This window comes from Pecten maximus, chromosome 4 (assembly GCF_902652985.1).
Source record: "Pecten maximus chromosome 4, xPecMax1.1, whole genome shotgun sequence".
NCBI lineage: Eukaryota > Metazoa > Mollusca > Bivalvia > Pectinida > Pectinidae > Pecten > Pecten maximus.
The window spans coordinates 36,259,388-36,285,111 of NC_047018.1; the positions used below are offsets into that span (position 1 = coordinate 36,259,388).

Consider the following 25,724-nt stretch of genomic DNA (forward strand, 5'->3'; position numbering starts at 1 on the left):
TTTAATGACCTCAAATATTTTTTTACAAAATACGCATATGAATAATTGGTTTAGATAAAAAAATCCCTTTATTGCATTGCCAGTAATTAATCATATGTAATGGTATGTTTTAGAATAGCTGTATTTTAGTTTGTTCTAAAATAAATGAAATTATATACGAGACATCACGAGTGACGACAACACTATGGCGGACAAGATGAATTTGCTTGCGTGGATCCTTTTGACATGCCACATTTCCTTGGTGTTTTCCAACGAATTAGCCAGAGGTATAACTGATTGTTTATTTCATTGGTTCTTATATTATTTTTTGATATTATAAATATTTGCAGACTGTGTACTCTGTGGTCTCCTCCCCACGCCCTAGGCCGTATACCCGCCTAGCTAGCTAAGCCGGCTTACATTTTGATGTTACTTCGTTTCACTGTCTACAGCGATAGTCTAGCTACCTTGATAACCGATAAGGAACCGACATCCGATTGAAATGGTCCGTGCCATATTCTGTGATTAACTCCCTGATCCTGGAGTGAGCGACTTAAAGTTAAAGCTCAAAATGCACGGTTTAGAAAAATCTTTGAAATCAAAGGCACTTGTATTATAAATATTATATAGGCCTACTGCAGATATTCTTTTGAAAAAAGGCACAGTCGTAGTACACTAGCCTTTCACATATAACAGTTATAGACTGCAAAGGGGTCGATTCTTTAGATGTGAAAAGGCATGGAGTCACGATCACCTGCCCTATCACATGGTTTCGGACATCTTCGCTAGCCAAGGCTTCTGATTACGTTACACTCCACAAACCCTTGGCAGATATAGGCGTCAGTTCTGGCCCTCTAGCGGTGATTCGAAATTACCACCCTTCACGCATGAAATTTTCGACCAATCAAAACAAGCGTTACCGATTTACTTCATCGGTGATGTTTACAAACACACATCGAGGTTTGGTGTCATTTCGATGAGATATGTGATCAATGACTTATATGAATTGATCAAACACTGCGAATGTTCCCCCAAAGATTGTGATTTTTGTATTTAGGTAAAATGCCATGACATAGTCGGCAATGTAGCTCTGTACTGGGTGCCGCATTTTTTGTTTACTGCGAAACCAAGCCAGAATGTAAAACGCGATTTGATTGGGTGCCCTGGGATTCCAGGGCGCGACGGTTTGAACACGACTATATCCGCCAAGGGTTCGTGGAGTGTAACGTAATCAGAAGCCTTGGCTAGCGAAGATGGGTTTCGGAGTACTCTCTAGGATTCTTCTGTAAGCTTGCACTTTTTTATGTTTCATTTGTAAAAAAAATAAAGGCTAAAGTATACGCTCATCTAAATTATAACAAGGAGCCCCACCTGAAAATTACCCTGACTGTAAATGGAGCAACAAACCCAGGCCAGCAGACAATAAGTTGTATCTAGGCCTGGAAGCTTAAGCAAGCGGTTGTTTCTGTTTATTATAGGATTTAAATTTGATCATGGACTGTCTCGTCTAACACACCTAGACCAGAAATAAATATAACTATAATAAGTAGTGTGTTTGGTCAGATCATGGATATGACTGAAAAGCAATATACAAGTTGATCGTATTTATAAATCTCTAAAAGTATTGTACATCTGTCACCCACAATAGGGAGTAACAGATGTTCTGTTCTTCACTAATAGTTGTGTTTGGTGACATCTGCAGTGTATTCTGTAGGCCCTTTTCCTGGTATTTACCTAACAAACATAAGAAACAACCAATGAATAAAGTGCAATATCAGTGACAGTCCATCACTAAGCTGATGCCATAGAACATCAGACCAGTCAAGTAATGAAGGTGAAGATCTGAAGTTTGTGGTTGGATCCTCGAGAAGATTGCTTTTCTCACAATGATGAGATGACCACCTTGTGCTGTTGTGGATATGCCTTTTCTCACGATGATGAGATCACAGACCACCTTGTGTTGTTCATGTGGTTATGTCCTTAAGCTCGAGCAAGACACTACTTTATAAATAAGTACCAAAATGCTCTGGATAGCAAGGAAGCAATCCAATTAAAACCATACCGGGTATATTTTATTCCACAACTCCAATACTCTCTTACTTTAGATTCCGCGGTGGCCGAGTGGTTAAGGTGTCCCGACACTTTATCACTAGCCCTCCACCTCTGGGTTGCGAGTTTGAAACCTAAGTGGGGCTGTTGCCAGGTACTGACCGTAGGGCGGTGGTTTTTCTCGTGAGTACTCCAGCTTTCATCATCCACCTCCAAACCTGGTACGTCCTTAAATGACCCTGGCTGTTAATAGGACGTTAAACAAAATAAACCAAACCAAATAAACCAAACCTAACTTTAGATTCCAGATAATCAGAGTGGAATTGAAGATCTGGTTTTAATTGGATTGATGTCAATAACACAGAACTCCCATTGGCCCTTCTGTTTGTTTAGTGAGATATAAATAGCATCTATCTACTGCAGTGTCAATGCCTCAAAATATACCAGCTGACAAATGAAAAAATCAGCAAGCAAAAAAAAACAGTGCATCCATAATAAGTTATAACACAGGAATTTAGCAAATTACTGATAAAGTAGTGTGTACATATTTTTGGCCTACTGTGTGTTAGAGCCAGTTCATATACTACACTCCTGTTGTTGTGAGCATTCCCATCTATCTCTTGCTTTCTGGACCTGGTTCATCTAAGACCTAATAATTACATAAGTTTGATATGTAGACTGTCTAAATGATTATCATTACTATATGTATTTTTATATGTGTTTTTTAGGATGGGGAGACCACATAGCCTGGGTGAAACTGGATGATGGTCTGGTTCAAGCAAAGAAAGAGTAAGTCTTCATCACAATCAATGAATATCATATAAAGAGCTGTTCCTGATACAAAAATAGATTGTTTAGAGTAGAGAACAATAATTCCTGGATTCCAGACGAGTATATATTTACAAACATTTTCGTCTAACTGCATTGAAAATAAAAGCATTCAGCTGTCTAGATTGTTTAATGACAGGTTAAAGTTAAATTGTAGCAGTCTTAGCTAACTGAATCATATTTCACTAATCTATATTCCATTAAGATGTAGACACACTTTCAGAATTATCTCATTATGTATCATTTTCTTTTTCAGAAACAAGCCTGTTATGCTGATCATTCACAAATCCTGGTGCGGAGCTTGCAAATGTAATTAGGCTTAATTAATATTCATATTGATAAACACTTGCATTGTCAGTCTGGTATCTAGTTGTGCATGAAATATTTTTAGACTGATTTAAAAATCAAAATTTTGACTTTTAAAGAGTGTTAACGATATTTCTCAGGTTTCAAAGTTGACATTTATACTTCAGATTGGTCAATTTTCAAGATGGAAGGAAAACAAATACAAACAACTGTCATATGATCACAGATTTGATAAACATTAAACAGTTGTGTGAGAATGTTATTGATTTTAGAATTTCTGTATATTTAATATTGAATTAATGTGCACTTTCTTTTGTCATTATAGCCTTAAAACCAAAATTTGAAGAATCATCAGCTATAAAGGAAATCAGTAAAGACTTCGTCATGGTCAATTCTCAGGTGAGTGGTCTTTGTTTCATGTCTGGAATATAAAGGATGCAGTTAAGTTTCCATTTCAACCACTGCCTATCCTTATTTTTGTGTATTTAGATTGTGGTTCAAAGCATGCCTGTGATGAAAGTTAATTATAAGTAAAAAGAAATAAAGAGAGTTATGCCCCTTTGTTGAAACTTCATCAAATATTTTTCTTATTGGGTTATACCCTGACATAATGTAGTTGTGATCCTTATCATTATGATTTTCAATGATGACCAACTTTACATAAGCTTTTTTACATAAGTTTTTTTACATAAGCTATTTTACATAAGCTATGCCCTTTGTTGGTTGAAATATAAACTATTTTTTTGGCGAGGGGTATCAATGTCCTAACAACAATTCTTGATTTGTACCTGTTTGATGTTTATTTCAAAACAAATTATGAATTAATTATTTAACTTTAGGATGATGAAGAACCAGGAGACTCCAAATTTACACCCGATGGCGGATACATTCCACGCATATTTTTTTTAGGTATGTATACAACATGTACAACATCTATAACAGAAATTCTCATTCCTGTGTGATTAAGCCTCATGCTTAATAAAATTTAATATGGAATGTTAAAATATCTCCCAATTAAGCCATGGCTTGCCAAGTGAAGTGATGATATGATCCTATTAAAGGGTAATGATGTTTTTAGAATAAATGCACATGGAAGTTATCTTTCCATATTAAGGGATAAAGACACTACCGAAAATAGATAGGCCTATGTACATCTAAAATTTGGGAGATTTTACTGCATGTTATTACAAACATATCCATTCTCTAACAAAATGTGATAATAGTTTTGTGTCAAGATCTTTCCACTACAATATCTTAAATTGTCTTATCTGAAATCCTATATCAAAAAGCATAAAATTGAAAGGAAGAATAATTATAACAGTTTTAAAGTTTAAAACATATTACAAGAATAACACAAGTAGCATGTCATGAGTGAAATAGGGGATTATGTTTTTGTTAGTACCTGGTAAGTTAGTAAGTATGTACAGGTAAGGAAGGGTGCTATCAAGTACAGTCTACCCTCGAACGTGTGATATTAAGAACTTGTGAAATTACTTATGTGCATCTGTCTGAAATTATAGGCAAATGAAATTGAACACAACTGAAATTGGTTAAGGATGAAATAAAACTGTATATGCAGAATGTTTCTTGTCAGATTGTGATAAAAATACAGACATTTCCTCTTGCTTAATAGTGTATAACATTAAATGAACATTCTGGTACGATGGAAACCAATTTTGTTTATATACTTGACTACTGATTGTACCAAGGAAGACTTAATGTCAGTGGAAGTATAGGTTGCAGAAGAAATTATTTTTAAAGTTATTGACTTGTTTCATTTCAGATACTGAGGGGAACGTTTTAAATGACCATTATAATAAGGATGGTAATAGCCAATATAAGTATTACTACTACAGTGCTGACCACAGTAAGTATTCTAGGGACCTTAAACATTAATGTGTTTCCCTGGTATGATATGCCTATAATAATTTATTTTGGTATGGTGGTATATTACCAAAGAGTGTTTTAGCTACATTGTATGTTAAACTCTGATGCTCAATGTGAGTTTTTTATTACCGTATTTATCCTCAAAAAAGCACCCTCCGCAAGTGTAAAAGTTTAGTATTGAGGTTTGGGGAGGACATATATTTGTCAACCACTTTTACCTTACTTATGAAGAAGGGGACTTATTTGTGGGCTGGGGCTTATTTTTTTTATAAGGGACATTGATCAATGATCCTCAACATTGGCTGGTAATTTACTGTTGCTGAATTTTACCAGATTTTAGTTATCTCGATCACTGTGTGGTTATAGTTACCTCCCTTGATAATAGTGGTTTGCATAATTGAAATTGTGAGTTGTAATTGACTAGTTCAGAGTTCCATTCCTTAAAACTTTTTTGTTGATGAACATATATATTATGTATCACAACATATATTATATGGAATACAAAATTTAACACAGGTTTATAATTTCTGTTATCTTTAATCCTGGTGTTCAACACAGCTTTCAGCATGTCTTTATAGGTAGAGTATATACTGTTTTTCATGGTATATATATATATAAACATATTTTTTTTCAGTCGTTAAGAGTATGAAGGGAGTATTGGACTCATTAAGAGGTGGTGATACAGCTAACAATGAGGAGTTATGACGAGATACACAACGTTAGAGATTTACAATATCCAGGACGAATGAATGGTGTGAAAAAGTCTACTGACAGTGCAACAGTGTCTTATTCAGATTCTAAAACGTCATGTATACATATATTTAGGTTTTGATATATGTATATTACATTTAAAATTGTAATAATTTGAATTTAAAATTTTTATCTTTCAAGAAGTGCGAGTTGAACTCCATGGAATTTATCACTTGAAAATTTGAAATATACAAGCAGAATCAGGTTCTTCTTAATTTTCAACATAATGAACCGCACATTTATTTTTCTTAAACTTTACAGGTATATGATATAAAAATTATGCCATCTTTGTATTGATTCAAGTGCTAATTCAGGATTTGGCTTAGGATGTAAGGTGACTGCTATGCTTTAAATGCCTAAGAAAAATGCCATTTGATTTTAGATGCATTTACAATATGTTATATTTTTGCAATCATTATTAGAAGTATTTATTAGCATTCATGGTGTCTGAAGTTTTTTTGTTTCGCATGTTACTTTATTTTCTATTAGATTTACTCTTTAAGTAATGCAATGTCCCAAACGTCACAACAACAATACATTCACAAGAGGTCACAACAACAATACATTCACCAGAGGTCACAACAACAATACATTCACAAGAGGTCACAACAGCAGTACATTCACCAGAGGTCACAACAACAATACATTCACCAGAGGTCACAACAACAATACATTCACCAGAGGTCACAACAACAGTACATTCACCAGAGGTCACAACAACAATACATTCACCAGAGGTCACAACAACAATACATTCACCAGAGGTCACAACAACAATACATTCACCAGAGGTCACTGGTTTAATGACTATATATATATATTGTAATAATTTTGTCCCAAAGGTCCTATTTATCAAGTAAGTACATGCAATCCAGTTACACTGCCACCACTTGATCAACAAAGTATTGTAAATGTTTTTGGTAAATTTGGGTAAATCAGACATGTTTCATACAGGTCATGCCTAGTGTTGTAATTGAGACTACTACTTACGATTACTGTAAACATGTGTCTCTTGGAAAAGGGCTGAACTATGTATCATTAGAGATGACCTGTTTATTTATGAAAGTCTTTTTAGAAGTCTTGTATTGATATAAATCTGTGTGGTAATTCTATGTTAAATAATGTTTTCACCTGATTTTGTCCAGTCTGTATGATATAATCTGTCTCACAACGGATATTGATTAACATAATGTATAGATCCAAATAGCCTTGTACAAAACATCCAGTTATAAACATTTACTTTTTCAATGGACATGGACATCATACATGTTCAAAACACATTTTCAAATTAATTATGTAAAAGTATTTACATAGAACTAAAAAAAATTGGTCAAAACGGTGATAGGTTTACTTATCCACAAGTTCGTTATGTAAAATTCTGAACTGTTGTTAACAGCTGATGATGTACTCAATCTGTACAAGGATTCAGGTGAGACTAGCATATATTCAGGAAGCATTTAATGGAACAACGAATGTACATTGTGTATCTTCTGCATTATTTAAAGTTACATCATTCCGCAACAAGAACAAATTGTTTTGTCCTATGTATTTCGTTGAATTATCTCCCCTGTTTATGAAGTGACTGAATGATGAAAGGTGTTGTAGAATGTTTGTCTTTGCTTTAAATGTCTTTCATTTTGGATCTTGAACTTCAATAAAAACAAAAAAAAATTATCCAAGTTTTGATTTTATGAACTGTCATCATTTTTAGCTCACGGGAACAAAGATCAGGGGAGCTATTGATGTACCCCTGGGACCGGGGTCAGCTTCATCCATTGACAGCTAGGTTAAAGGGTTTATAAAACAGTGTTGTGTCAATACTAATGAGGAGATAATTTAGGTATTTGACATGTGTGTTCCTCGTGATAAGACCACTAGCACTACAGTTGCAGACCCTGACCGTAATCTTTGACCTACTTTTGAAAAACTTTAACCTTGCCCACTGTATGTTAACAGTATGAAATGGGACTTTTATATTTGACATGTGTTTTCTTGTGACAAGATCTTTCAATTAGCACTACATTTGCGAACCTGCTGACTTTGACCTTGACCTTGGACCTTCTTTTAAAAAACAATTCCGAATTTCAACCCACTCCAGGAGCTATGTTGCCTTCTGACATCTCTTCTGTAGTTTTCACAATCTTTAAGAACACTTCGATGTATATTTTTCAAATATCTAATTTTCAGAAAATGAATAAAAACCCTCTTATATCTGTCCTGCTTAAGTAAATCTATGTCAATTTTCCTTAGTTAGTTAAAGGGTTAACAACTTACACTTTCTTCTGAGATAAGGAACTTGCTACATTGTCAGTGCTAGAGTATTTTTTTTTTTTTGAATGCTGATCTAAACTTACCCGATATTCACGGATGGGAAAGATACCATTCCCAATGTTACATATGCCTTATAGGGTGTCAGGAGCGTTGGTGTAATACCTAAATATTGTAATATTATTTTCATTGTTATAACAAATTATCAGGCCCCTGTGCTTTATGTTAGGCAATACGAATTATCAGGTCCTTGTGTTGTGTGTTGGGCAATATGAATTATCAGGCTTTTGTGTTTGGCAATACCAATGCTCAGGTGCCTGTGTTATATGTTGAGCTATACAAATTCTCAGGTCCCTGTACTGTGTGTTGGTCTATACACATTTTAAGGTCCCTTTGTTGTGTGGTCAGCTATACTTTGGCCAATACATTTCCTGCACATGCTGGTTCAATGGTACATCCTGTTGGGGTCCCTGTAGTCGGCTGTGGAAAATAATTGAGGAAAAATATCCCTTTTACCAGGACCAATCGGATAAAATGACAACAATACACAATAGGTTACAACATTAGTTTAATTTGGACGGTAGTCTGATATATCACAATATACAACTATGAACACTCAAAATGAACGTGTAACTAGAGGTCAATGCCCCTTATAAACATCATACATGGGATTTGTTTTAAAAAAACCTCAATTCAAGGATCTGTTTTTTGTATTGTTTAACTTCCTATCGTTAGTTATGGCCATTTTGAAAACTTCCATTGATAATATCTACATTAATCGGCTGTTAACCACTTCCTGACAAGTAACTTATATTTTTTTCCTATTTATTAAAGCAACAAACAGGTTTCAAATGCGTGGAACTTAAAAAAAACACTTTGAACAGCTAGGTAACATACACCCTTAAGATGGGACAGTCTTATAAAAATCATCGCTTGTACCTTACACTACATTTCAGAGAGGTCCTGGATGACTGACAACCTTACTGAACATTTATATCTGTTTCTGGAGCATGTCACAGGTGTTACACTACCTTACTGAAAATTTATATGTGTCTGAAGCATGTCACAGGTATGACACTACCTTACTGAAAATTTATATGTGTCTGAAGCATGTCACAGGTATGACACTCGGCAGTAAATTCGCCGATCCCTGTCGTGACGCCACAATACCTGTCTACCGCCTACAACATTGTCATCGGCAACTTAAAACTCCCACTCTGCCAAACTTTCTCAAAGATCGTCGGCCTTGAATGTCCCTATTCTACTCTGCTCCATTCAAGACAACACCTTACTGGTCGGCTGATATAGCATACACCGTTGCTAGGGGCGCTGGAACTTCACCTGTAACCTCGTACGACACGGTTACCTCCCCTACACGTTACGGTATGGTACTTGCACACTGACCTTGATGACCTTGGCACCATGTGTTTAACTATGTTAAAATACGTAAATAAAACAAATCTCTAATCAAAATAGGTTGCATACACAGTGGCCACGGCGTATATCTCTCCCTTGGCGTAGCTTGCTTGCGCGAAATTGTCCGTGCTGGCGTCCCAAAGACATCGGCTAGCCACGCGCATGCCCTGTGCGGAATTTTCACCAATTATGACATTACATATAAGTTTGTAACGCACAAAACCAAGTTCCTTCACGCGATTTTTTATAACGTCCGTGAGGTTCTGAGCGAGATTGGAACACATTTTGGGGTCGTATTTCTCGCCGTCAAGGTAAGATTCCAGAACGTTATACATGATGGTATTAACTTTTGATGGGTCAAACTTTTCTTTGGGAAGAGGTTCGAGTCTGTATGTGTTTTGTAGCTTGATAGGTATTCCGATGTGTTTTGGTCCTACCGACCCGGAGATGCTGGTCCGGGAGACCTGGGACGGCCGTCGACCCGTGTAGCCATACTGTACGCTGAGTCTGTGATCGGGACGGGACAGTCGACGTAGATTTGGGCCCGTCACGTTGAGCCCTGTGCTGTCCGACCCGTCCTTGTGGATGACGGACAGACGTCTACGCGCGTTGGTCTCGTGGTGCTGTTCCAGCGCTTCCACCGTTAATTTGGACATGGCTATGTCTGTCCGGCTCGTACACTGTTGTCTGTGTCTGTCTCCTGTCTGTGTTATGTAACGCTATCTGTAACGATAAAATGTTCATCATAAAATGTCATATTTCATTTTATGCAAGTGGCTCTCGGCTGTAAACTTATTGTCAGAATAACGAGGGCTTCCGTAGCACGGCATAATGTGTCCGATATTTCACAGTTTCAATTCTAAAAAAAAATGATACTTTCGGGCTAATCAGGATGGAAGCAACATATTGTTTCTTCAACTACCAAGATGCACCAATGGGCATTCGGCTACATTGACATTGCTTATTTCTTTGTTTAAATACCGTTTCTTTGTTTAAATACCGTACACTGAAGTGTATTGTTATAATTCGGTCAAAGAACGGACAAAAATAGCAGAAAAAGATTCCAACCACTTACATATAGATAAACAATTATAATATCGTGTCAATTGTTATTTATCAACACGAGACTATTTACGCCAAATACAATACACACTGACAACAGATATTGATCAAACATATTTGTGTCTATATGTTCAACTGCCAAAACAAGTTTGACGGCTTTGTTTTAAGGCTAAATATGGATGTTATCCGATTAGTTACGGATCAGAGTTCCGTCTACGGTTCTGATATTTAGACAGTCCATCATCGCAATCTCGAACATAAATTGCGTCAACTTGAATTCATGGAAATTACGTTTTGAAAACAAATGGACCCCGTTTGGACGAATGACAGATGGCCAACGGTAAATAACGTGCGTAATAAATAAATTCGCTCATATGTAATTATACTGTTAGCTAAGACCAAAATTTTAATTAATTCGGTAAAAAAGCTATGTAACCTTTTCAAATGGCATGTTCAGCGTGTTAATGCATTCGAGAGGTTAGACATTTACTGTTTATTTTATAATCTCACGGGTACGTTACGAACACACTGCTGCCTTCGACGTCTCTACTCATGATATCTACATTATTGCAGTCTCCAACACAGGGGCTTGACAGGAATTCCCAAATAGCGATCCGTATTTTATGATACATGTACATATCAAAATAAGGAAGATATGGATTGGAAGTTCGTGTCGGGTCCCTGTGGCCACACAACATATACATATCGACTTCTATGACATGTTGTTTTGAAAACTGCATTTAAAAATGACAAAACAATTAATTATCCAGCACATAGAGAAATTACTGTACAAAACACGTACACTAGATCAAACAGTATCCGGGCAATTCTGATGTTCCCTGGCCTGCTACTTAGGTCAACCGGGACATTCACGTGCAGACAATTTATAGATACACAATGTTATATGACGATGATAAAACACAATAAATGATAAAATGCCACCAGAACCAAGGTACCATAATGATCAGTCACATTGAATTTTATGAATACTTGGACATTAAAGGCCCGATTTCATGGCTACCACAGTTGTTGTAGAGTAATAAAGACTTAAATTCTGGGTAGTCGGGCACTCAAATGTGTAATATATGCAGACGAGTGTCTCTGTATAGTCATCCCATTGAATGTCGCTAGGTTTGTTTTCATATCGAACGTGTGATATATCATTGGTGACAGTTTTATTGGATTAGATAGGACACATCATGAAGCGTCCGTACCTGTAATTTGGACAGAGACACTTATATATATCAACATATTTCAAACGTTAGGCCACACAGACACTTTCTACACCAATAACCCGGTACACACAGATCCACAAACACTTTTTACACCAATAACCCGGTACACAGATCCACAGACACTTTCTATACCAATAACCCGGTACACAGATCCACAGACACTTTCTATACCAATAACCCGGTACACAGATCCACACAGACACTTTCTATACCAATAACCCGGTACACAGATCCACAGACACTCTCTATACCAATAACCCGGTACACAGATCCACAGAGACACTTTCTATACCAATAACCCGGTACACAGATCCACAGAGACACTTTCTATACCAATAACCCGGTACACAGATCCACAGACACTTTCTACACCAATAACCCGGTACACAGATCCAGACACTTTCTACACCAATTACCCGGTACACAGATCTACAGACACTTTCTATACCAATAACCCGGTACACAGATCCACAGTGACACTTTCTACACCAATAACCCGGTACACAGATCCACAGAGACACTTTCTATACCAATAACCCGGTACACAGATCCACAGAGACACTTTCTACACCAATAACCCGGTACACAGATCCACACAGACACTTTCTACACCAATAACCCGGTACACAGATCCACACAGACACTTTCTACACCAATAACCCGGTACACAGATCCACAGAGACACTTTCTATACCAATAACCCGGTACACAGATCCACAGAGACACTTTCTATACCAATAACCCGGTACACAGATCCACAGAGACACTTTCTACACCAATAACCCGGTACACAGATCTACAGAGACACTTTCTACACCAATAACCCGGTACACAGATCGACAGAGACACTTTATATACCAATAACCCGGTACACAGATCCACAGAGACACTTTCTACACCAATAACCCGGTACACAAATCTACAGAGACACTTTCTACACCAATAACCCGGTACACAGATCCACAGAGACACTTTCTATACCAATAACCCGGTACACAGATCCAGGCACTTTCTATACCAATAACCCGGTACACAGATCCACAGAGACACTTTCTACACCAATAACCCGGTACACAGATCCACAGAGACACTTTCTACACCAATAACCCGGTACACACTGATCTACAGAGACACTTTCTATACCAATAACCCGGTACACAGATCCACAGAGACACTTTCTACACCAATAACCCGGTACACAGATCCACAGAGACACTTTCTACACCAATAACCCGGTACACAGATCCACAGAGACACTTTCTACACCAATAACCCGGTACACAGATCCACAGAGACACTTTCTATACTAATAACCCGGTACACAGATCCACAGAGACACTTTCTACACCAATAACCCGGTACACACAGATCTACAGAGACACTTTCTATACCAATAACCCGGTACACAGATCCACAGAGACACTTTATACACCAATAACCCCGTACACAGATCCACAGAGACACTTTCTACACCAATAACCTGGTACACAGATCCACAGAGACACTTTCTACACCAATAACCCGGTACACAGATCCACAGTGACACTTTCTACACCAATAACCCGGTACACAGATCCACAGACACTTTCTACACCAATAACCCGGTACACAGATCCACAGAGACACTTTCTACACCAATAACCCGGTACACACAGATCCACAGAGACACTTTATATACCAATAACCCGGTACACAGATCCACAGAGACACTTTCTACACCAATAACCCGGTACACAAATCTACAGAGACACTTTCTACACCAATAACCCGGTACACAGATCCACAGAGACACTTTCTACACCAATAACCCGGTACACAGATCCAGACACTTTCTATACCAATAACCCGGTACACAGATCCACAGAGACACTTTCTACACCAATAACCCGGTACACAGATCCACAGAGACACTTTCTACACCAATAACCCGGTACACACAGATCTACAGAGACACTTTCTATACCAATAACCCGGTACACAGATCCACAGAGACACTTTCTACACCAATAACCCGGTACACAGATCCACAGAGACACTTTCTACACCAATAACCCGGTACACAGATCCACAGAGACACTTTCTACACCAATAACCCGGTACACACAGATCTACAGAGACACTTTCTACACCAATAACCCGGTACACAGATCCACAGAGACACTTTCTACACCAATAACCCGGTACACAGATCCACAGAGACACTTTCTACACCAATAACCCGGTACACAGATCCACAGACACTTTCTATACCAATAACCCGGTACACATATCCACAGAGACACTTTCTACACCAATAACCCGGTACACAGATCCACAGACACTTTCTATACCGTACACAGATCCACAGAGACACTTTCTACACCAATAACCCGGTACACAGATCCACAGACACTTTCTACACCAATAACCCGGTACACAGATCCACAGAGACACTTTCTACACCAATAACCCGGTACACAGATCCACAGAGACACTTTCTACACCAATAACCCGGTACACAGATCCACAGACACTTTCTATACCAATAACCCGGTACACAGATCCACAGACACTTTCTACACCAATAACCCGGTACACAGATCCACAGAGACACTTTCTACACCAATAACCCGGTACACAGATCCACAGGGACACTTTCTATACCAATAACCCGGTACACAGATCCACAGGGACACTTTCTACACCAATAACCCGGTACACAGATCCACTAGACACTTTCTACACCAATAACCCGGTACACAGATCCACAGGGACACTTTCTACACCAATAACCCGGTACACAGATCTACAGAGATACTTTCTACACCAATAACCCGGTACACAGATCCACTAGACACTTTCTACACCAATAACCCGGTACACAGATCCACAGGGACACTTTCTACACCAATAACCCGGTACACAGATCTACAGAGACACTTTCTACACCAATAACCCGGTACACAGATCCACTAGACACTTTCTACACCAATAACCCGGTACACAGATCCACTAGACACTTTCTACACCAATAACCCGGTACACAGATCCACAGAGACACTTTCTACACCAATAACCCGGTACACAGATCTACAGAGACACTTTCTACACCAATAACCCGGTACACAGATCCAAAGAGACACTTTCTATACCAATAACCCGGTACACAGATCTACAGAGACACTTTCTACACCAATAACCCGGTACACAGACCCACAGAGACACTTTCTACACCAATAACCCGGTACACAGATCCACTAGACACTTTCTACACCAATAACCCGGTACACAGATCCACAGGGACACTTTCTACACCAATAACCCGGTACACAGATCTACAGAGACACTTTCTACACCAATAACCCGGTACACAGATCCACAGAGACACTTTCTACACCAATTAACCGGTACACAGATCCACAGAGACACTTTCTACACCAATAACCCGGTACACAGATCCACAGGGACACTTTCTACACCAATAACCCGGTACACAGATCCACAGGGACACTTTCTACACCAATAACCCGGTACACAGATCTACAGAGACACTTTCTACACCAATAACCCGGTACACAGATCCACAGAGACACTTTCTACACCAATAACCCGGTACACACAGATCCACAGAGACACTTTCTATACCAATAACCCGGTACACAGATCCACAGGGACACTTTCTACACCAATAACCCGGTACACACAGATCTACAGAGACACTTTCTACACCAATAACCCGGTACACAGATCCACAGGGACACTTTCTACACCAATAACCCGGTACACAGATCCACAGAGACACTTTCTACACCAATAACCCGGTACACACAGATCTACAGAGACACTTTCTACACCAATAACCCGGTACACAGATCCACTAGACACTTTCTACACCAATAACCCGGTACACAGATCCACAGACACTTTCTATACCAATAACCCGGTACACAGATCCACAGGGACACTTTCTACACCAATAACCCGGTACACACAGATCTACAGAGACACTTTTTATACCAATAACCCGGTACACAGATCCACAGAGACACTTTCTACACCAATAACCCGGTACACAGATCCACAGGGACACTTTCTACACCAATAACCCGGTACACAGATCTACAGAGACACTTTCTACACCAATAACCCGGTACACAGACCCACAGAGACACTTTCTACACCAATAACCCGGTACACAGATCCACAGAGACACTTTCTACACCAATAACCCGGTACACAGATCTACAGAGACACTTTCTACACCAATAACCCGGTACACAGATCCAAAGAGACACTTTCTATACCAATAACCCGGTACACAGATCTACAGAGACACTTTCTACACCAATAACCCGGTACACAGACCCACAGAGACACTTTCTACACCAATAACCCGGTACACAGATCCACTAGACACTTTCTACACCAATAACCCGGTACACAGATCCACAGGGACACTTTCTACACCAATAACCCGGTACACAGATCTACAGAGACACTTTCTACACCAATAACCCGGTACACAGATCCACAGAGACACTTTCTACACCAATTAACCGGTACACAGATCCACAGAGACACTTTCTACACCAATAACCCGGTACACAGATCCACAGGGACACTTTCTACACCAATAACCCGGTACACAGATCCACAGGGACACTTTCTACACCAATAACCCGGTACACAGATCTACAGAGACACTTTCTACACCAATAACCCGGTACACAGATCCACAGAGACACTTTCTACACCAATAACCCGGTACACACAGATCCACAGAGACACTTTCTATACCAATAACCCGGTACACAGATCCACAGGGACACTTTCTACACCAATAACCCGGTACACACAGATCTACAGAGACACTTTCTACACCAATAACCCGGTACACAGATCCACAGGGACACTTTCTACACCAATAACCCGGTACACAGATCCACAGAGACACTTTCTACACCAATAACCCGGTACACACAGATCTACAGAGACACTTTCTACACCAATAACCCGGTACACAGATCCACTAGACACTTTCTACACCAATAACCCGGTACACAGATCCACAGACACTTTCTATACCAATAACCCGGTACACAGATCCACAGGGACACTTTCTACACCAATAACCCGGTACACACAGATCTACAGAGACACTTTTTATACCAATAACCCGGTACACAGATCCACAGAGACACTTTCTACACCAATAACCCGGTACACAGATCCACAGGGACACTTTCTACACCAATAACCCGGTACACAGATCTACAGAGACACTTTCTACACCAATAACCCGGTACACAGACCCACAGAGACACTTTCTACACCAATAACCCGGTACACAGACCCACAGAGACACTTTCTACACCAATAACCCGGTACACAGATCCACTAGACACTTTCTATACCAATAACCCGGTACACAGATCCACTAGACACTTTCTACACCAATAACCCGGTACACAGATCCACTAGACACTTTCTACACCAATAACCCGGTACACAGATCCACTAGACACACGTGGGGCAAAGTCCACATTCGAAACTACCACCCCCTCTTAACTCCCGTCACATGCTTAAAATTATCTTCAAATTGGAAAGTTTAACTCAAGACTTCGTCTGTGTTAACGACAGGATGGTTAGAAAAAGGACGTCTTGACCCCAAATTGTCTGTTAAAAATGCTAATTAACAAACATAAATTTGAACGCAATATTAAAAGAATCAGATCGAAGTCAATGTAATTCTTCGACGAGTAGATCGTCGAGTATTTAATTTAAAATTACATAATACGGATAGTGGTTCCTTCAGCTCAGACTAATTGTCGGCCAACCAATCTAACACAATGTAGTAGTTGTTACGTCAAACCTCGGGGCGGTTTTCAGGTATCATGTCTCACTATTTTATATCAATATATCCAGCAACTTTGATAATTCTATACCTGACCGATTCCGAGTCTGTTGGACCCCAGAGCATTATCTGTCAGAGAAAGATTACACGTGCTTATACCACTTAATCAATAATTCATGGAAATCAATGAAAAATACTCACATTTTTTTTCGTCCGCTTTCCTTTCCCGATTAAAAATGTTCTCCGTATTGATTAATTGTAATTTTTGTTATATTTAATGAACTGTGTTTCTCTATACATATCCCGATAATATACAGGTGTGTCTCGATACAGTCTAGTGGCTAGTTTCCAATAAACATCACTGTTGAGTCAAATGTTCTACTCCTTAAAGGCGTACGTTCTGAATTCCGTCCTGAACGAAGACGTACTTGTTCTGGGGAGGGTGGTTGTTGTTCTAACCTAACTATAGGTCAGTGTTTGTTGACAATTCACACAGGTATTCGGTATTTAAAGATAAGACAGTAGAATATCGAGAACATCTTCATTGTTTGTAGTTTAAATCTGCACAACAATTGTCGTGTCAGGTTCCCCAGGGGTCACGCCATTGTTCTTCAATCAAATTGACTCGTAAAACTAGCTATCCGTTTGTAAACAAGTCTGTATGTACTTTACAAAATACAGAATGACCGATTAGAAGATAGCATGGGGGTTTATATTTTCACAACCACTATAGAATTCAGTTTGTCTATTAGAAAAATGTTGGGTTTTTTTTTATAAATATAATCAACAACCCGTGATTTTTTGCAAGTTTGATCTCTTTGCAACCTGTCGTCACATTACAAATATGGAATTTTAACAGTTGCGCCAAAACGTAATTGGAGATAGATTTTGGCATAAAATCTAAGTTTGACTACAGTCCAACAAGCTAAATACTAAACGCCATGCCGGTAATTGTATTCCTATAAATACGGCTCTTTTCTGAAAGCCGTGAAAAAATAAAATAAAAAGAAGGATAAATGAAATATACAGGGGCTAATAGATTAAAAGCTCATTGTAATGGCGCGTTGTCACATTGGCTCATAATTTTTTGTCGCGTTGTCGCACTGTCAAAGCGAGATGGCCGAAACTAGTGACCATCACTATGCCTGTTTGTTCCTTCGAAACAAGCGGCGGTAAAGTGACAAGGAATTAAATGCTCTATTGGCATTAGGCATGACCATAACACAACATTAATTCATATATAATGGCTACCAGGTGAAATGACATTGAAAAATAATCAACTTCATTCTTGCACATCGTCTCTTGTTTCACATAACACAAGACTACATAAGAAGCAAACATTTCGCTGATGTAAAGATGGATAACTTCAAAAACCGGGATAAAATGTAGAAAAATGATAATTGTATACCTACTGCCAGTGTGGTTACGAATAGTTTGACAGTCCTATTCAAATATTTATAAATTTTGTATCGCATTTGTCTCATAGTCGTATATTGAGACCAATCGCTGAGCTGCCATATTTGTTATATAAGAGCCTCACACAACTCATATAGATGTGGGACATGGGTATCACTGTTTGCACATTTTGTCTGTGTTTGCTTTAAATCTCTTTGTAGAGGATTATTCAAATAAAACGTCACCATTAATGACCGATATAGGTTTGTGAGACTTCCATAAATTATGACGAAACGATTCTTTCAAGATAGATTTAAATTCACATCCATAATTTATATAACTCGTTCGTACCGGAGTATCGCATTAAGTTGTTAACTTGTCATATGTATAGGCGAGGTGTCCTCCATAGGTAATACTATAGGTAACGGACACTTAAACAAGCGATTGTCGCCTAGATCTTTATCCAATGTTTTTCTCACTTGTAAAATAACTATGTACATTTATATGATCCTCATCTGAATCAGAGACGTGTATATCTGATATACTGTTATTCTGTTAATGAAATCTGCATTATTTGGAGGAAATAAAGAGAATGATAATGATAATGACGGCTACTAGCTATACATTTCCCAACTTGACACCTGTACATATAATTATCTAACATAAGGTATTGAATTGAACTAGATGAGTTATTACGATACATGAACAGTGTCTCATGAGTCAGGCGATTTTATTACAATATATCCGTAGTGTCCCACGAGTCTGGCGATTTCGTTACAATATATCCTTAGTGTCTCATGAGACAGGCTATTTTATTACAATATATCCGTAGTGTCCCACGAGTCTGGCGATTTCGTTACAATATATCCTTAGTGTCTCATGAGTCAGGCGATTTTATTACAATATATCCGTAGTGTCCCACGAGTCAGGCGATTTTATTACAATATATCCGTAGTGTCCCACGAGTCTGGCGATTTCGTTACAATATATCCTTAGTGTCTCATGAGTCAGACGATTTTATTACAATATATCCGTAGTGTCCCACGAGTCAGGCGATTTTATTACAATATATCCGTAGTGTCTCATGAGTCAGGTGATTTCGTTACAATATATCCTTAGTGTCTCATGAGACAGGCTATTTTATTACAATATATCCGTAGTGTCTCACGAGTCAGGCGATTTCGTTACAATATATCCGTAGTGTCTCACGAGTCAGGCGATTTTATTACAATGGATCCGTAGTGTCTCATGAGTCAGGCGATTTTATTACAATATATCCATAGTGTCTCACGAGTCAGGCGATTTCATTACAATATATCCGTAGTGTCTCACGAGTCAGGCTATTTTATTACAATATATCCGTAGTGTCTCATGAGTCAGGCGATTTTATTACAATATATCCATAGTGTCTCACGAGTCAGGCGATTTCGTTACAATATATCCGTAGTGTCTCATGAGTCAGGCGATTTTATTACAATGGATCCGTAATGTCTCACGAGTCAGGTGATTTCGTTACAATATATCCGTAGTGTCTCATGAGTCAGACGATTTTATTACAATATATCCGTAGTGTCTCATGTGTCTGGCGATATTATTACAATATATCTGTAGTGTCTCATGAGTCAGGCGATTTTATTACAATATATCCGTAGTGTCTCACGAGTCAAGCGATTTAGTTACAATATATCCGTAGTTTGCCATGAGTCAGGCGATTTTATTACAATATATCCGTAGTGTCTCACGAGTCAGGTGATTTTATTACAATATCTCCGTAGTTTGACATGAGTCAGGTGATTTAGTTACAATATATCCGTAGTTTGCCATGAGTCAGGCGATTTTAATTCGATACAGTTATGACATCCCGTGAGTTACTTTAAACACTGTTTATACATAGTGTCTCCATCATTAAGATCCTCGCATAGCCCACTGTAAACTAGTGTATTGTTACGATTCAGTCAGTTTTGGTACAGTTTATGGTATGTGTATTGTTTCCTTAACCAGTGAGTTTTATGATAATTTATCAAGTGTTTGGTTACAGAAGTCAAGTAGGGTGTGTACTCTCTTGAATCTGCGATTACTTATTCATATGAGTCCCAAATTTACACTTGATTAGCAAATTTTGTTTTAATATTCAAATAAGGTAAACAAGCACACTGCGTGTCTACCGACATGTTGAAACCTGATGTGGCCAGGCTGGGATATCGATACAGTATATTAATAATATCCCTAACTCAGCACCCCGGTGTTACGATCACGTGACGGACCCCGTTACACCCGCCTCACTGTTTAGTTATCATAAACTTTAACACTACACATTAAAAACCATTTAAATTTTATTACATGTGTTTACTGAACAATGGACTTGATAAAGTAACCGCTGGATATGTATATACAGTCAGCAGCCTTATAAACCACCTGTTAATGTATATAATGTATTTTGTGAAATATTTCAATTTTCGCTTTCGTTTTTGCGTGATGCTCCTCACCCCCTGTTCAAATATGCATAGTTAGGGCTGAGATCATAAAACATTATTTTAATTAAATAAATCCTTTATGATAAAATATCAATTTCGAAGTTTTTTGTGATTTCTGTATGTCATTATACACAACTCCTTTAGAGCTCTATAATCACAGTGTGAAACTCTTTAGTTTACTAGTATATATGTAGAATTATATAGAACTTAGTTATTAACATTACAGTTAGGGTATCGTGAAACCCCATACATCTATATGACAAAGTGAAATCTCCTTTATAACTCTTAATAAGAAGACGATTTCAATTACTTATTTACAGTTCGGATTCGTTTGAAAAAACTCATAAATTCACAGTCACAAATGGTATCGTGAAAATGATCCTGTCCGTGGATGGACACATCCCAGTATCCATAACGGTACTGCATCCACATTAATTTTACTGATTTTAGAACTTTGCCGCTTGTAAACAAATTCAAACATTTTATTATTATTATTTTTATAAATTCTATACAAAAGATAATTAAAACTAGCTGTCGTTAAGATATCTACGTGGTAGGGTTTGTAGGGGGTCACATTAATGGGGCGTGGACGATACAGGTACATAGCCAGGAAATTATCTAGTGGTATTATGTTTTTCTTTCATTACTGGTCATCCATTTTGTGTAGGCTGACCTATCGTCGATAAATAACGGTGCAAAACAAGCAAAGTACGCGTACAATGGTAAATGACCGTCCTGTGTTGTCGTCCTGTACAATGGTAAAGGACCGTCCTGTGTTGTCGTGCTGTACAATGGTAAAGGACTGTCCTGTGTTGTCGTGCTGTACAATGGTAAAGGACCGTCTTGTGTTGTCGTGCTGTACAATGGTAAAGGACCGTCCTGTGTTGTCGTCCTGTACAATGGTAAAGGACCGTCCTGTGTTGTCCTGTACAATGGTAAAGGACCGTCCTGAGTTGTCGTCCTGTACAATGGTAAAGGACCGCCCTGTGTTGTCGTCCTGTACAATGGTAAAGGACCGCCCTGTGTTGTCGTCCTGTACAATGGTAAAGGACCGTCCTGTGTTGTCGTCCTATACAATGGTAAAGGACCGTCCTGTGTTGTCGGTCTGTACAATGGTAAAGGACCATCCTGTGTTGTCGCCCTGTACAATGGTAAAGGACCGTCCTGTGTTGTCGTCCTGTACAATGGTAAAGGACCGTCCTGTGTTGTCGTCCTGTACAATGGTAAAGGACCGTCCTGTGTTGTCGTCCTATACAATGGTAAAGGACCGTCCTGTGTTGTCGTCCTGTACAATGGTAAAGGACCGTCCTGTGTTGTCGTCCTGTACAATGGTAAAGTACCGTCCTGTGTTGTCGTGCTGTACAATGGTAAAGGACCGTCCTGTGTTGTCGTCCTGTACAATGGTAAAGGACCGTCTTGTGTTGTCCTGTACAATGGTAAAGGACCGTCCTGTGTTGTCGGTCTGTACAATGGTAAAGGACCACCCTGTGTTGTCGTCCTGTACAATGGTAAAGTACCGTCCTGTGTTGTCGTCCTGTACAATAGTAAAGGACCGTCCTGTGTTGTCGGTCTGTACAATGGTAAAGGACCGTCCTGTGGTGTCGTCCTGTACAATGGTAACGGACCGTCCTGTGTTGCGTCCTGTACAACGATAAAGGACCGTCCTGTGTTGTCGGTCTGTACAATGGTAAAGGACCGTCCTGTGTTGTCGTCCTGTACAATGGTAAAGGACCGTCCTGTGTTGCGTCCTGTACAATGATAAAGGACCGTCCTGTGTTGTCGGTCTGTACAATGGTAAAGGACCGTCCTGTGTTGTCGTCCTGTACAATGGTAAAGGACCGTCCTGTGTTGCGTCCTGTACAATGGTAAATGACCGTCCTGTGTTGTCGGTCTGTACAATGGTAAAGGACCGTCCTGTGTTGTCGTCCTGTACAATGGTAAAGGACCGTCCTGTGTTAGCTTAGTCTTGTCCTTGTACAAAACAGTTTACTCAAGTTCGTCTAGATAGCAAACACTATGTCTCATGTGGTTTTTTTTCATTGAGGTAGCCACCAGCTACTACAATGAGACCCCGTGTCAATATGTTCCCGGTTCTTCACACGGCTTATATATGCGATAAAGAAAATGTATACAATAATGATATATGAGGGTAGATATTTTCTGTCAGTGTTTGTTAATTCGCCGTCTATCAAAGTTTGACAGATATATGTGTTATATAGGACCATAGGGATATGTGTTAAATGTAATCTCATTAAAATTGGATGATGAAATTCTAATTTTAATTTGGTGTTATATGAGACCGAGAGGTGGTAATGTTCTGTGGAACGTGGAGGTGGGGGCTGATATGTTTTAAATAGTTACTGTGACTGTTCAGCCATCCTGGAGTATATAGATACAAACTACGTCATGACAACACTTCATTTCTCGACAAAATAAAAACAAATCTACATTGAAGTTACATCATGGGATATCCCTAACAGAACCTTTTTATTTCGGACGTAATTACAATTTTGTGGACGCCGCTTTCTTAATGTGACACCATTGCAATGTCTAACAGCACCTGTTTGTAAGGATAAAGGAATTCCGTGACTGATTTTGATTAATTTTACCTACAAATCTGTGTCTAGCAATGTTCTATATGGAATCGAGACTAATGTGTATCATACAAGTCCGTGGTGCTGTGAGAACAGGTGCCCGGTGGGTACACCGTTAATAACCCCGTGATGTTATTTGTCACAAAATACTTCTCAATAAAAATAAATAAATAAATAGCTGAAAAGAAATTATGTTAATCATTAAACATGTACTATGTGGAATCATTATACGTCGAATGGGATTCAATCCTTAATTATAATGGAACTCTTCAAAACACGGAGGAAGAAAAGGTATGAGACGACGGTACAGCTAACTTAAGGGGATTTGTCACACCGTCGGAGTACGGTTTTATACAAATACTAATCGATAGGCAATCAGTATCCATCATGCTTAGTGCTAAATGTACATATGAATGGAATGCACGGCACAGCTTATACCTCAGTATAATGCAACAGGAACTCTTCTTTGTGGAGGAACAAACAGCCTGGTTGATCCACGTGAGCCTTTAATTGGACTGAAGAATGATCACGTCTAAGCCGAAAGTTATAAAAGTTCACACGATAATATTTGTATCATAGAAAATATCTTCAGTAGATCACAGGGACGGTATCTTTAATCATATTTAATATGACTAGATGTAGAAACTGGTACCGTGTAATTCCGTGTCGCTAAGTAAATAATGTTTGAGTATGATTGGTAGACCGCTGTGATCAAACGCCTACACGATGTACATGTACATTCGGGTACAGTGTATATTATAAAGTATTCACTTGTTAAACAAATCAAATTACACACGAGTGTAAAACATGTGGTTTTTACAGTTCCTTACATAAGTAGAGATATGATAATTTGATCAAGTCGATGTGTACTTCGATATCATAATGCGTACACAAACTATAAATAGACGTATAAGTTGATTAAATCAACACCCGGTGAAATTGGCATCTCGTAATTGGTCAAAAATTTAACTTACATATGTATTAAGTTCTTTCTAACGTCATTGTGAGTATAGCTGTATAAAACGATACCAATACCAATCTTATAATTCAGAAAACTTCATCAATCACAAAAAGTTCGATATTATAACTGTATGGCACTAAATATTTTATAGGGTAACACTAAATTGTTGCTGTTACAGGCCCCTGTCCGGGTCCGTGTATACTGATTTGACATACACTGTTCAGTATTATAAATGAGACTCTTTACGGGCCCCTGTGGTCGGGGTTATAACGTGTTGTTACACTCTTTATTATTGTAAATCATTGATGTTACATGCCCCTGTGATCTGCGTAATGACTTTGTGACGCACTATTTAGTTTTATAAATATCATGTTACAGGCCCCTGTGATCTGCGTAATGACTTTGTGATACACTATTTAGTTTTATAAATACATGTTACAGGCCCCTGTGATCTGCGTAATGACTTTGTGATACACTATTTAGTTTTATAAATATCATGTTACAGGTCCCTGTGATTTGTTCAATAACTTGATGATGCACTGTTTAGTATTATAAATAACACATGTTATAGGTCCCTGTGATCCTGGTAATGAGTTCATATGACTTCAAATTACACTATTTAGTAATATAAACAACATCTCATCTGTTACAGGCCCCTGTGGTCTGTGTAATAGCCACATGTTTACA

The 25,724-nt window shown here is 38.6% G+C and overlaps 2 protein-coding genes across 3 annotated transcripts in view; one reads left to right on the top strand and one right to left on the bottom strand.

Annotated features, from left to right (window-relative positions):
• Nucleotides 1–166: 166 nt before the first annotated feature.
• On the top strand, nt 167–7,473 carry LOC117325974 (thioredoxin domain-containing protein 12-like). The gene is made up of 7 exons (XM_033882515.1): nt 167–266; nt 2,757–2,817; nt 3,113–3,165; nt 3,488–3,561; nt 4,002–4,071; nt 4,946–5,029; nt 5,684–7,473. The coding sequence occupies exons 1-7, from the start codon at nt 185–187 to the stop codon at nt 5,752–5,754; spliced, it is 495 nt and encodes a 164-aa protein (XP_033738406.1). The 5' UTR covers nt 167–184; the 3' UTR covers nt 5,755–7,473.
• Nucleotides 7,474–8,618: 1,145 nt separating this feature from the next.
• The window catches only part of LOC117325975 (tctex1 domain-containing protein 2-like), a 29,982-nt gene continuing 12,876 nt past the window's right edge, over nt 8,619–25,724 (bottom strand). The window contains exons 1-2 of one of the 2 annotated variants that reach the window (XM_033882516.1): nt 17,815–18,079; nt 8,619–10,206 (exon numbers count right to left, since the gene is read on the bottom strand). In XM_033882516.1, coding sequence (XP_033738407.1) covers nt 9,531–10,139 — 609 coding nt within the window. In that variant the 5' untranslated portion in view covers nt 10,140–10,206; nt 17,815–18,079 and the 3' untranslated portion in view covers nt 8,619–9,530. Of the gene's footprint in view, nt 10,207–17,814; nt 18,080–25,724 lie in introns of those variants that run through there. The other variant, XM_033882517.1, reaches the window with a different exon arrangement.

Bases quoted from the DNA above. Each gene is read 5' to 3' on its own strand.
- LOC117325974 (XM_033882515.1), top strand. From the start codon at position 185: ATGGCGGACAAGATGAATTTGCTTGCGTGGATCCTTTTGACATGCCAC. The intron at 267-2,756 runs GTATAACTGATT...TGTGTTTTTTAG, and splicing joins TTCCAACGAATTAGCCAGAG to GATGGGGAGACCACATAGCC. The intron at 3,166-3,487 runs GTAATTAGGCTT...TTGTCATTATAG, and splicing joins CTGGTGCGGAGCTTGCAAAT to CCTTAAAACCAAAATTTGAA.